This window comes from Carassius gibelio, chromosome B3, assembly GCF_023724105.1.
Source record: "Carassius gibelio isolate Cgi1373 ecotype wild population from Czech Republic chromosome B3, carGib1.2-hapl.c, whole genome shotgun sequence".
Classification (NCBI taxonomy): domain Eukaryota; kingdom Metazoa; phylum Chordata; class Actinopteri; order Cypriniformes; family Cyprinidae; genus Carassius; species Carassius gibelio.
Genome location: NC_068398.1, coordinates 8,121,536 through 8,135,499, shown reverse-complemented (window position 1 = coordinate 8,135,499; position 13,964 = coordinate 8,121,536). Strand labels below are relative to the sequence as shown.

The 13,964-nt window shown below is 37.0% G+C and overlaps 2 protein-coding genes across 17 annotated transcripts in view; one reads left to right on the top strand and one right to left on the bottom strand.

Annotated features, from left to right (window-relative positions):
• The window catches only part of nfixb (nuclear factor I/Xb), a 132,597-nt gene extending 126,531 nt beyond the window's left edge, over nt 1-6,066 (top strand). For all 16 annotated transcript variants that reach the window (XM_052550230.1, XM_052550227.1, XM_052550238.1 and 13 more), the window contains one exon: nt 180-6,066. In XM_052550230.1, the coding sequence (XP_052406190.1) occupies nt 180-194 (15 nt within the window). In that variant the 3' untranslated portion in view covers nt 195-6,066. The remainder of the gene's footprint in view (nt 1-179) is intronic.
• Nucleotides 6,067-9,456: 3,390 nt separating this feature from the next.
• Nucleotides 9,457-13,964, bottom strand: nme4 (NME/NM23 nucleoside diphosphate kinase 4). The gene is made up of 5 exons (XM_052549840.1): nt 13,528-13,964; nt 10,955-11,085; nt 10,778-10,879; nt 10,380-10,492; nt 9,457-10,168 (listed from the first exon to the last, which is right to left on the bottom strand). The coding sequence occupies exons 1-5, from the start codon at nt 13,640-13,642 to the stop codon at nt 10,045-10,047; spliced, it is 585 nt and encodes a 194-aa protein (XP_052405800.1). The 5' UTR covers nt 13,643-13,964; the 3' UTR covers nt 9,457-10,044.

The following is a 13,964-nucleotide window of genomic DNA, read 5'->3' as shown; positions in this document are numbered from 1 at the left end:
TAATTGTCTTTTTTAATCTTCAGATAAAAAAAAGAAATAATAATAATAATAATAATCAATATTGTCCTTGATAGTAGTCAAATTCTTCCTGCACAGATGATTTTATAGTAATCTGATGTTTTCATGATGTATTTTCTGTTTAAACGCTAACATTGCCTTTAATTCTGTTGTTTTTACAGTCATGGTTCCTTTGACGAGGTCCTGCCTGCAACCTGTCGACACAATTTGGAAGTTTAATGACAAAAAAAAAAAATCCTCCTCTTTTGAAAATCCCCTCCGACCCGAAACGCACCCTAAGAAACGTGAGCAGCATATGATTAGGAAACGTTTGACCCTGTATTAGCCAACCGTCAGACGCCCTTCAACCTCCGAAAAAGACTTTCAGATCACAGCAGGAGGAGAGGGACCGACACGCACCTACAGCACCAAACCAACGGCAACAGAGGAGCAAGAACCCGGTGAACACAGACACAATATGTTACTAGGGACAAGGATCTAGTGTACAGTGGCTGGGATTATCAACAGTTTCAGTGGTGAGGATTCAGACACAACAAAAACCCAAGATTTTGACCAATTAAACTTCAGATTTTTGTTTTCAAAACACTTAAACATGCTGACTTTCAGCATCCAGGCAACACTAAATAATGAGAGCCCCTGACGTTTTACAATTTTAGCTTATAAGCATGCAGTAGAAACGTCTTTTTTTCCCTTTTGCAGTCAATTACTAAACTAACTACGAACAGCAGAAGTATTGCACTACAGTAATGCGAAGAACACTAGTTTGACGTGCACTATTGAAAATGGGATCGTCGGCAGACGTTATTTGCACATTTTATTGCGGAGGAAAATTAACCTGGCACACTAAAGCTACCCAGAGACACGGTCTCATTTTCAAGCCTCAAATTCAATTTTTTAATAAAACAAAAGTTCATTTTAGGTGTTTAGTGCCAACTAGACAGCACCAGATTTTAGTTAGTGCTCCTATAGGACGAATAAAGCCAGCCAGCACACACTTACGGTGCGGTCACATTCACCAAATCTGTCTTGATGTCTTGAACCTGATGAGAAGTCATGATCACGTGGATTCTTATTAAAGGGATAGTTCACCCAAAAATGAAAAATGTCATTATTTACTCACCCTTACTCAAGTTGTTCCAAACCTGTATGAGTTTCTTTTTCGGTTGAACACAAAGATGATGTTTGGGAAAAGGTGATAACCAAACAGTTGATGGTAGCCATTGACTCCTATAGTATTGTTTTTTCACACTATGGAAGTCAATGGCTGCCGTCAAATCCTTTTCAGTTTTTGGTGAATTATCTCTTATAAATGACTAGATTTGCGCTTTGAAGTTTCGCCGATCATTTTTACAGTCATGTGACTGAGCTCAACTTTAAAATCATTCGTTTGGGGATAATTTTTTATAATTTAATAAAAAAGTTGTGTATTGACAATAGAGTAGTGATGCACGAAACACTAAATTCGCTGGTCAACAACAAATTTGTTTGACAATCTTGAACCTAAATCGAAATCTGCCAAGTGATTATTAGTGATTAGTTTTCTAAATTTGAATTCATGAGGAATCCTATCAGAATGACTAATTTCCCCTGCAAAATTTGACTAAATGTGACCGCACCTTTGCAGCCATGTGACAGTTCAAATTTTTAATTGTAAAAAAAATAATAATAATCATTGCATTCTTTTGTCATTTAAAAATCATTTCTCTCTGTTTTAAAATTTAAGCCATATGTCTGAACTTTGTTTTAAATAGTAAAACTTTTAATTAGAAGTATAAAAATAAATTACGTAATAAAAAATATTTTCTAGTATTTTTTTTTACTAGTCCCAGCCAGTAATTCTGTCATTTATAATGGCTGTGAATTAATTTCATCATTGTAGCGAGGCATAATAAGAGTCCTTGATTCATCAGCACTAATAAAGACGGCTCTAGACACGCCCACTTCTGTTTTGTTTACGTACCTGTTTACACTCCCAGAAGTCCATGTTCCAAGAACAAGTGACCTTGCTGCGGAGCAAAAGAATGTGTGACATATCATAGCCGTGCTCAGAGGGAGGTGGGCCACTCGGACCGCTTTTATTAGACGCCGCATTTCACCATTCACTTCAGTAGATTTACTCTAAATTTGGTAAGGTTTCATCATGGCTGTCTGCATATAAACACACTCTCCTCCGCAGATTGACTACAAAGGGAAGCCTTTACAGTAGGGCGAACTTCATCCGCTGATAAAGTTGTTTTTCAACACAGCTGTAATCGGTAACCTCACAAAATAACTGGACTGCCTGACCATGTATCTCACTGCAGGGAAGCTTTGTTGCCGGATGGCGGCCGTGTCATCGCTTTGCTAGAAACTAACACGAGAATCGTGATGGCAATGGTCTTTTCTTTTCTAATCAAAGGAAGTGCCTCTGTATTCCCATTATGCAATTTGTTAAACATGAATTCAGGTTATTTTCTTGCATATAAGCTATAGAGGAGCGTGAAATTTTTATGAAAAAAAAAAAAGAAAACAAGCGTCGGCTCACTAGTTACAAACATCTTTATATATACAGGATATATCCATATATATTTATATATACATTTTTTTTCTTATTTGCCTAATAAGCTCAGTGGCAGTCTAGTTATTTTTTGAAGTATGACATGATCATAAATCAGATATTCATTCAGAAGTACCAGTCCCGAAAAACCCAGTTAACTGCACTTAATAATAATTAGAGAGAAAAAAAATAAATAAATAAACTGGAGGAAATCAGATTTCCGCTGAAAATGTATCAATAGCGTAGTTATAAAAATAAAAAAAATGCACGGCTTTTGATTTCTTTTGTGTTTGGACAGGAAGTATTTGTTATTACAAAATAAAGTGTGTTGATTGAGCCATGTGCAATGCCTTGGGTAGAAGCTGTGTTTGTCTCATTGTTAGGGTGTACAGGAAAGCGTAGCGGTGAAAATCCTTCTATTATGTAAAGTCCACGCTGTCCGGGACTCTAAACTACAGGGCAGAGAGAGTGAGAGAAAGAGAGGACACGCTCTTTGTAAGTTTTGGGAATTTGTTTTGTAAGCTTTCCTTTTTTCTGCTTTTTTTTAATGTTTATTTGTAATAATTTGTTCTCAAAACTTAAGGAGGGCTGAAGAAGCAGTTTTTTGCGACACGTCAGAATATATCACTAAATAAAACAGGTGCTTTTTATGGATCAAAGTACGCTCGATCTCTATTATACATAAGACGACGAAAAATAAGTGTTATCGAGACAAATTTTAGAAGAAAAAATGTTACTCTTTCCTTTTTGTATTTAGTGAAGGTGGGGGTGGGGGGGGGGGGGCGGGGTTCATCGTGGACAAGGTTGTGACAAAAGGCATTTTTCCTCCAACCTTTTCTCCGAAGCGATCAAAGAATGTCGACTGATGACGTCCTAAGAGGTTTTACGACTTTTAACTAGCTAAAATGCAGGATTTTTCCGGTATTTTTGACTTCATGCTATGCATTCCATTTTTCCAGGACTTCCATGCTTTGGATCGCCCGAACCACCATAGTCTTTAACAAACTTCCCGTCTGAACTTCGCTGGCTTTTTGTACATAGAAAATTTTGAATTTGTGTGAAAGGTATGACAAGATCTTCCCTGTTTATGGGAGAGGCTTTAACACAGCTCGAATAAACTAAAATGCTTGTTGTAAGCTAGAAATTTTGGAGTATGAAGAGAGATGGGAGGTGTGATGTGGATTTGCTAACTTTTAAACTTGTGAATCTCACACAAATTTTCAAGACATTTTTGTCTACAGAGCCACGCACATGACACTAGGACAACAGTATGTTTATCATAGCCATGAATTAAGAATTTGTTCCCACGTTTTATTCATTTATTCCCGCGCTTTAGTTAAATTGTGGTTGCAGATTAAGAAATTAATACCCTCGTTTTCATAATCAGGAAATTGCTAAAAAGTGGCCACAATTTACAAACACAAGGAAGCAAACAAGTAAAACATGGCTACGATTTATGACAATGAGTGAGCTAAATTGCACAACATGGCGCGATTTACAAAAACAAGGATAACGAAAATTTGGCCAAAATTTACAAAAAGCAAGTGAATAATTTTGTACAAAGACGCCACAATTGAGAAGAATGAGGGATCAAATTTGTACGTGGTTACGATTTATGAAAATGATGAAACAAATTATTACACTGTGGCCATGATTTACGAAAAAACAGAGCAGTTATAACATGACAACAATGTACGAAAACGTCAGAACAAATTAGTACAACATGGTTATGATTTATGAAAATAAGAAAACTTAAGTCACAGAAGCAAATTCTTAATTTGTGGGGATGATTTTTTTTCTACGTCATTTGTGGGGCTCTGTAGATTTCATTCAGAAATCATAAAGAAAAAAATATATTGTAATGTCATTTGCTTTTGACAAAATATGAAAACAAAATATAATTTGTCTTTTGATTTTGGGGTGAAACGTGATTTATTTTCATAAAGAGATTTACCCAAACTGATTCCCAAACAAAGTCAGCGACCAATCAGAAAGAGAGAGTTGGAATTGAACCCCTCCCCCCTGAACGCGCAGCGCCCTCTACTGGCCCCTGTGTAAATGACTCTAAATATTTGTTTTGTGATCTAGTGTTAGACTCAGAGCATCATAAAGGTTGTCCCTAAAAAGTGCCTTTTGTTCACAGACACCATCTTGTAATCCTGAGTGCCCATCTCAAAAAAAAAAAAAAAAAAAAAATATCCCCTCGTTCAACCTTCTGTATTTCTCCTTCCGCGACTTCTTCAAAGCAGTATATATAGTACTAAAGGAAATCGGTGTGACTTAGTTCCTCTTTTTATTGTTGAATAATTAAGAAAACTGTAAAAAATAGAAAAAAATGACAAAAAAAAACTTTCTGTCTTGCTTTTCCTTCATCTGTAATCTTGTCTTCTGCCTCTTTTGGACACTGGAGTAGTCTATAGTTGCATAACCATCGCCCTTTTCCCTGTGCCCCTTTTCTCTGAACGGAGGGGTTTTAAAATGTACAAAAAAATAATAATAAAGAAAAAAAGAAAAAAAAAAATGTCTGAGCAGAATGCAGTTAGCTCACATGTTATTCTTGTCTGTACGCTTCACGTTGTATTCATACCGATCTCTTCAGCTTCTCCATTGAACAGTTAATGTACGTGAACAAGTTACGCCGGTGAGCTCTGGTGGGCCGTCCGACAGACGGGCGTTTCAGCTGGACGCGGTTTGCGAAAACAATATAGAGGCCGACTGCTGAGGTAGAATAGGCGAGTTTTTGAGCTATTTATTTCTTTTTTGTTACCAAATTAATTTGATTTGCTATAATCTGTTTGTATTGATATTGCATTGAGAATCTGTATTGATGATGCACCTTTGAATGGTTGTACGTGACCAGATACTTAAAAAAAAAAGAAAAAAAAAAAAGAAAAAAAAAGTTCCTGTCAAGATGAAGCACCTTAAAAACGGAGTGGTTTCAGCCCAGGGAAAGCGACAGTTTCAAAGCGACCGCGAGCCCAGCGTTACGAGCCAAACTCATTGACCAAAATAATGCACGCCATTAAAAACCTGAGCGAAACTAAAATTAACTTAAACTCACCAGCAAAAGCCAACGTTGTGCGCTTAACGACAACTTGCTTTCTCCCTAAAACAAAATATGCAATTGTTCCACTTTCCCGAGTCCGTGAAGCCGGCGTCTGTGTTGGCTTTGATTTATTAATAACTGTAATAAGTGAAAGCCATAGCGACGAACACGTGTTTGCCGCTCTCGTTGTCCCTCCCTGGTACTGACCGTCCATTTTCTTTCTTTCGTATTTACTTTTCTATTTTTTTTTTTGTTGAGCGGGACATTCGGATGAGTTTAGAGTAGCATGAACCCTCGGCGGCTCCGTCTTGTTTGAACTCGTCATGCGGCGCCCTTCTCAGTCCACACGCCTTCCAGAGCTCATGGTGAAATGCATGTGTTGATTACAATTTCTTTTCCATAATAAGAAAAACAAGTAAGAGCAGCACCTTTAACTGATTGAATAAAAGGATGTTCTTGATTGTAACGTCGAGTCTGTGTGGTTATTTTGATCAAGCGCTCCAATTTAGCCTCCAAGAGCCCTCAAGGTGACCTAAAATTATTTAAAACAAGTGCTAAAAGAATAGTTCACCTAAAAAAAAGAAAAAAGTGTATTTCATCCTTGGGCCATCTATGATGTAGATGAGTTGGTGTTGAGTTGAAATGATATATACCTAGGTATATTAAGGTACACTATACCTGGTGCACAACAGTCTGATCATCTTCCTCCTCAGCTGATGATAAAATTGTTTGATCTTTTAGGTAAAACTCTTCAATCTCTTTTAAATAATAGTTTAATAAATGGAAATGGTCCTGCTTGTTTCAAACACGCTGTAGTGCAGCCACTTCTTAAGAAACCAAATTTGGAGTATACTGTTTTAAGTAAGTACCGACATATATTGAAACTACCTTTCTCAGCAAACATTTTAGAGAAGATAGTTCTGTCTCAGCTTGCATCATATTTAGATTTGAATGCTGTTATAGATGTGTTTCATTCAGGTTTTAGGTCTCTTCATAACACAGAATCCACCCCTCTTAAGGTTTTTAATGATATTCTATTGGCAGTTGATTCTGGAAAGGTAGTTATTCTTACTGTAGTTTACTTGATCTCACGGCTGCTTTTGATACCATTGATCATGGTATTTTATTGCACCGTTTGGAAGATGTTGGTGTTAAGGGTACAGCCCAAGAATGCTTTCTCGGTTTGTCTTGAGATCTGTGTTCTACCTCAGCTAAATTACATAGTGGTGTGCCACAGGGGTCTATACTTTGGCCTATTTTATTTTAATTATATATGGGCCCTTTGGATGCAATTTTTCATAAATAAAATCTTATGTATCATTTAAATGCAGATTGTCAAGTTGTATATCCCAATAAATCCAAATTCATCTCAATCCTTTGATGGACTTGTTCAGTGTTTAGGTGAGATCCAGAGCCTGGCAAGTAACTTTTTTTTCATCTGAACACTAATAAGACTAATAAGTGTGTTGTTTTTGGACATTCTTCTGATTCCAAGGAAATTATAAGTAGGTTGGCTGTTATGAAAATAAGTGTTTTAAATCATGTAAAGAATTTGGGTGTTATGATTGATTCAGCCTTAGTTTTAGATAAGCAGGTTACTAGTGTTGTGAGGGCTGCCTTTTATCAACTCAGAATTATTTCTAAACTGAAAACATTTCTCTCTTTTAAGGATCTGGTGTAAGGGAAACAGGTCAATTTAGCTCAAAGGGAATCATTTAAGATTTTAAAGGGAATTTGAACAGAATCACTGTTTCACGGCTGGTCACGGAGACGCCCTGCGATTCAGTGAACTAGCCGTTTAACATCAAATCTGCGCTGGATACTAATATCCAAACTATAGTGAAACACTATCAATTAGCACAGTAACAAGATCGGCAGTTTAAGACATTAACTTGTAAGCACAAAACACAAGATACTTCTCTTTTCAATATGAATAAGGCTTTATTAGATAAATCTAAGACATATAAACTAATCTAACACATAAACGCACGCACACACACATTCACACAAGTTGCAGGAAGGTCGAAAGTTAGGGAAAGATGAGTTTAAGAGAATGGAAATATGGAATCCCAAGTTAACAGCAATACGTTAAATTGCATAGACATGAACAACCATCAATCACGTAATTAGCGCTCGCATTGAGTTCCTCAATGGGGTTAAAATTATATTAGATACACCAGCACAACAAATATCTGGGGATACGTTGCCTTAGTTTCCTGTGAAAGGGACTCCCGTTGAAAGGGGTATCCCGGTGTCGCTGATTGGCTGGAAGTTCAGTAGTGAAGTGACGTCTTGGGAAGCCCGTGGTTGTTGGGCGTTGGCTGAAAGTGCAGAGTCGTGTGCTCTGGTCGAAGTTGAACGGGCATCCGAGGTCAGGCGTCGGAGACTCGACGTTACAAAACTTAACTCAGAACACGAAACTCTCAAACGGAAAAGAAATGAAATAAAGTTTGACGAGACTAGGTTGTGTTCCTTCTCATTGTGGCATAAGTAGCAGCAGGCAGGCACGCTGGAACCGCGCTCAAAGAACCATGATGACTAACCGCATGGCTAGATGCTACAAGCTAAAGCTAGGTAGCAAAGCTAAAAGCTAAGAGCAGGCATGACTGATAGCACAAGCAATGCTAGACTAAAAGCCGACATGGCTAATAGCAGCAGCTAGACTAGAACTAAAAGCAGAAATTTAATCGTATCCAAAGTATTTAAACTTTCCTGTTGGCCACCCCTCAAATGTTGCCTTGACCAATCAGATATGTTCTTGGGGTGGGTATCATAAATCATTTGTTTATCTTACCAAGCATGTGGTTCTTGCCTCACAGGGTCTAATTTTGGACATGATTCCTATAACATGATTATGATATATTTTACAAATAAATGATTGTCAGGACAATATCAAGCAAGAAAATGCGATTATTTCAATACTAGACATGACTAGGTATCCTATAGTTATCAAAAGACATACACAATAAGTGATTATACATGATAGTCAAATGTGTGGGTTACACGTAAATGAATATGGAGTTAAGCAATGGAATGATTCATTCATAAGTCTTTTTTTGAGTTCATTCTGGTCCATATATAATGTATAAAAAGGGTTTCTTTGCCATTCTCTGGCAAAGGACTTTTCTGTGAAGACAAAGGTTTAAAGCCCTTCCCCCTTAGGAATTTCAGTCTGGTTCTTCTGGGTGGGGGGAAGTCAATGCAAGTATTTAACTTGATCTCCTGGGTTTACATGTGATGTCCAGCGTTGCATTTCAATCACGAACAATAAATTTGACAATCTCTTCTTCGAATTAAAATTGTTAATAATTGTTCTATTGGTGTTAATGTTGAAAGCTGTTGTGTGAACAAGTTGGTTGGTTGGTTATCTTGCTTGGTTCTTGTGGCACTAGAACTGATTTATGACTTCCTGAGGAATTCAGCTCATGTTTCAATGCACACAGCTCTGATAGACTCTTTGATTTGTCTGATTTGACTCATTTCTGCTACACTGGAGACTATTATTCATGCCTTTGTGTCATCATGCATCAATTACTGCAATTCCGTTTATAAAGGTATTTCACAGGGTCAATTGTCTCGTCTTCAATTAGTACAAAATGCTGCTGCCAGAATTTTGATTCATACAAAGAAGAGAGAATTACTCCAGTTTTGTTTTCTCTACACTGGTTGCCTGTAGAATTTAGAATTGAATTCAAGGTTTTGCCGGTGGTTTTTAAAGCATTGCATGGCTCCAAAATATATTCTTGACTTATTGTTTTCTTATCAAAGTTCAAGAAACATTAAATCTTCGAATCAGATGATTCTTCATGTTCCAAAAATAATATTAAAATCATATATATATTAACACAACAAACCATTTTTGTGTTACAGCAAGTATTTATTTGATGAACCTTTGTCACATTAAATTAACAGTCTATAAATAATTATTTACTGCACTTTTAATGCATGTTTCCCTGAGTGAGGGGACTGGGTTTGGATAACAAGCATCTGCTAAAATACAAGTTTTTTTTTTTTTTTCTAATTGAAAAAGACATTAAAATACATTGTTCAAAAAAGTTAGTTATATTGATCAGCACCATTCACGTATATGTGATCACTGGTTACGTTTAGTAAAAATAGAACAAAAAACAGAAACAATTAGACACTATTAAGACTTGTGCGTCAAAGCAAAATTTTCAAAGCAATATTTTCTGTTTGAAAATATTCAAAGGCACCTTTTTTAAATGTTTTCTTCAAAAGGTTCTTACATTTCTTTTTAAATATTTGTAATATAAAATAGAACATTTCAATCTATTTACATCGGATCATTTTAAAATGATAACCTTTGCAGGCCCAAAAACTGCATATAATTGGCATTTTGTGCTATTAAGGAAATTGAGCAGAAATCAACCCGCTGAGTGGGATCAGAGTTCATTTAACACATACGGATGTCTCAAACTGACCCTCATATAATGTGATAAAGGTTTTTATGATCGCATCCCTCCCAGTCGATGAGCTCTGAGCGATGAAACCACAGTGAAATCTCCCGCTCCGCTCCCTCCACTGAATCAGACGCATGGATGACATTTCTGAATGAATTTAAGAGTAAGGAAAGTCATTTCACCCATGCGACTCGTATACATGCCAAAGGTGAATTGCTTAATTTAAATGCAGCTTCAAACTGAGAATCTGATATTGTGTTTAACTGTTTGTGTGTGGCTGTGTTTGGAATAATAGTGGGCACTATATAGTGTGCAGTACACTACTATTGCACACAGAATAACGAGTGTATGTAAATACCTGCTGATGTGAACACTGAAATCTCCTCGAATCGTTCCCGGTGCAGCTTCAGCAGGGTCTGTGCTTCCCACCAGCATACGTGATGACCTCACTACATTATGCCCCTCCCACACCTGAAAACAAACCAATGAGAAATGTGAATATCAGCTCGTCAATGACAGTATGTGACATGTGCAATGATCTTAATAGTGTAGTATCTGATGCTAGGTGTTTGAAACATGCAATCTCTTTAATGTTTAAAAACATTTTATAATACAGTTTTGTGTGTAAAATACACTTTTGATTGTTAATTTATCCCAGTGTAAACCTCAGTGCACTTTATCTACTCTTATGGATAATTTACATAAATTTTATAGTAGCATGATAATCATAACATGTGCCGTTTGATTGGTCCTCACCATGGCAACTATGGGGCCAGAGGTCATGTAGTGAAGCAGGCTGGAGTAGAAAGGTTTCTTCTGTAGCGAGACGTAATGCTGAGCTAAAAGCTTGTCAGAAGCCTGGAAAATCCACAGACATATCATGTAGAAACAGGTCACATGCAGTCAAGAGTGTTATCTGAGTGAATCACTCACCTGCAGCATCTTCAGACCCACCAATCGAAATCCTCGCTGCTCAAAGCGCTTGATGACATCACCGATCAGACGCCTCTGAACGCCGTCAGGCTTCACCGCAACCAAGGTCCGTTCTTTAATGCCAGAGAAATCTAAAGAGGGTCAAAAACAGATCAATGGATGCGACTTTTCATGCAACTCCAAACTTCATAATCTACTCATTTGTTGAAACGCAAACAGCGCCAATCCACTGGCAAATTGTGAGACAAAAAAATTTGCAGAAAGAGTGTGATATTTCATCTAGGTAAATGCAGATCAACAGCGTGTCCCATGACTATCTCTGCTAACAGTCTGAATTTAAAAGAAAAGAGTCTTCAATCGTGACAGACACGCGGTCGCTTCCTTGAAGCTTGATCAAATTGAAGTCATTACACACTCATGTGCTCTGGATTTGACCTCCACACGCTGCCAATATGCATTCAGTACAACACTGTGATTGGCCTTCAGACAGACCACTCTGAGCAGGAGGGAGTTTGAGGTCATAGAGTTACTAGTTAAATGTCAAAAAATTATAAAACAACTGGCAAGTACACAAACGTACTTCTGTCAGTACTACTGTCTGTATACAATGTTAATACCATTAAACTTTTTTGTACTATTGAAAAGCATAAAATGTGGCATTTCCATGGTATCACTGCAGAATCCTGGTCTATTCTGGATTATCAGGTTTGAGATGGGAGTATTTTGTGCTGTTTGTGTGTGTGTGTGTGTGTGTCTTTCATTTGTCTTTTGGTGCATGCCTGCATGCAATTTTGACCCATGCCACTAAATCTATTAAGAAAGACAAGCTCCTAATGCAGTCAGCACTCGCCAACGTGAACACAATTAACCAATCACAGATCACGCGAGGACGGAGCACAGCTCGTGGAATATTAGTCAAACAGTGCATGTGTACTTTATAAGGCAAACATAGAAATATACCCTAAATTTAAATCTAAATGTCATATTATATATTCATATTCATGAATTTCAACAGATATAATGATATTGCCATGAAATGCATAAAAACAGTTACATCTAGAATTAATGATATCAAATGTGAAGCAATGGATCTAAATACCATTCATTCATTTACCATATTTACATGGTTCTCTAAAAGTAATTGTAGAGGCTCAGATATTTTACTAGTTATATAGAGTAGCATTACTATTGCAGCTAAACATACACACACACAATATGGGGGTGGGAGCAATTAAGTTCTACTTCTTCCCACTCCCTTTTCAGCAAGTATTATATACATAGATACCGGTATGTGTGTAGTTATGTGTATCATAATTGTAATGTGTATAAATGTGTATCATAATTGTAAGGTGTATAACTGTGTATTCTAATTGTAATGTGTATAAATGTGGGTATGTGTACTGCATAAGTATATGTGTGTGTGTGTGTTTCTATATATGTATGTGTGTGTGTGTGTGTATATTTGTAGTTATATGTATGGATACATATATATATATGTGAAATAAACTTATTTCCTAATATGTATTATTGTTATTTTATTTTTGTTCGAAATAAACTTACTAATATATATATATATATATATATATATATATATATATATATATATATATATATATATATATATATATATATATATATATATATATAAGGCCATTAAAGTAATTTTATATCAATACATATTTTGCAAACATTATGGGATCGTTAGTTTTTAAATGTTTTATAAACATTCTGAAAAAGTAAAATTTTTTAATGTCAGACGAATGTCTAAGACAAGACAAAAATAAATAAAAAACATTCCATGAACTGTATAACATTAGCCTTAAAAATGTTTTCTGTGCTAACAATGCTACAGCAATATTGAAGATCGGATTACTTTAAAGAAACATTGTATAAGCGTGAATGAACGAACGTTTATTTATAACTTTGTGAGAACCCCAAAGAGGTTTGAGAGAAAGTTGACCAAAGACCTTTCTGAAAACGTTCTATTCTGCTCTCTAATGTGCTCCCAGAACGTTTTGCTAACGTTGCCATCAAGTTATGAAAATGTCGAGTGTTTTCTGAACGTTTAAAACGTAGTTTATTATTATTACTAAATCTTGGTTATGTGAATGCTAGAAACAATATTACAGTGTTTCATTTTGCATAGTTTTGCAAACATTGTGGCAATGTTAGTTTTGAATGTTTTCTGAACCGTGTGAAACTAATAGGTACGTTAGTATGCTAACACTAAAAACACGCTAACGTTACTCGATTTCGAACGCCCAACGTTCCAGAGAACATTCCATAAATAATAACGCTTTGAGAGCGATATCGCCGACCAGATGACATTGAACGAACGTTCTATTAACGTTACTGGAAGAAAGTCTGTTAATGAGGGAACTTTGCCAAAAGGTTAGCCGAAGTTCTCGCAGGGACGGGGGTTTCAGAAGTCCCCGCGAGAGATCCCTCTGTTCCTCCCCGACCCAAACCTCCTCCTTAACGAGAACGCTTTGCATTTAAAGTCTGTTTCTTCACCAGTTATGTCCTGATCTGGGATTTAAAAAAAAAACACAGAGAGATGGATGTGACCAAACCTGTGTCACTGCTGAGGCTGCGCGCGAGTCCGTGTCCGAAAACGCGCGTGGGGCTCCATGTGGCCGCTCGCGCGACGTGGACGCAGAAAGCGAATCGCGCGGCCATCATTTTCATTTCCAGGTCAAATGCTTCCCAAACCTTCACCGAGTCGCACTTTACTGCTCCAGTCCAAAACTTATGCGCTGTCCGACGGTTTTAACCCCGGACCGTTACTCGCGCGGGCGGGCGCGCGGTCATTCACCTGACAAGTTAAAGTCACGCGTCCCATATAGTATGTCCAGATGAGGCAGGCGTGCGTGCGTCTATCCTGGGGAAAAAACCCCCGCAAATTATAGTGAGATTACCGGTCATCACGTGCACAAACACAACCTCTTAATTAACACCATTTCCTGTTTGGAGAACCATGAAAGACACAAACGAACAAAGAGAAAAAGCC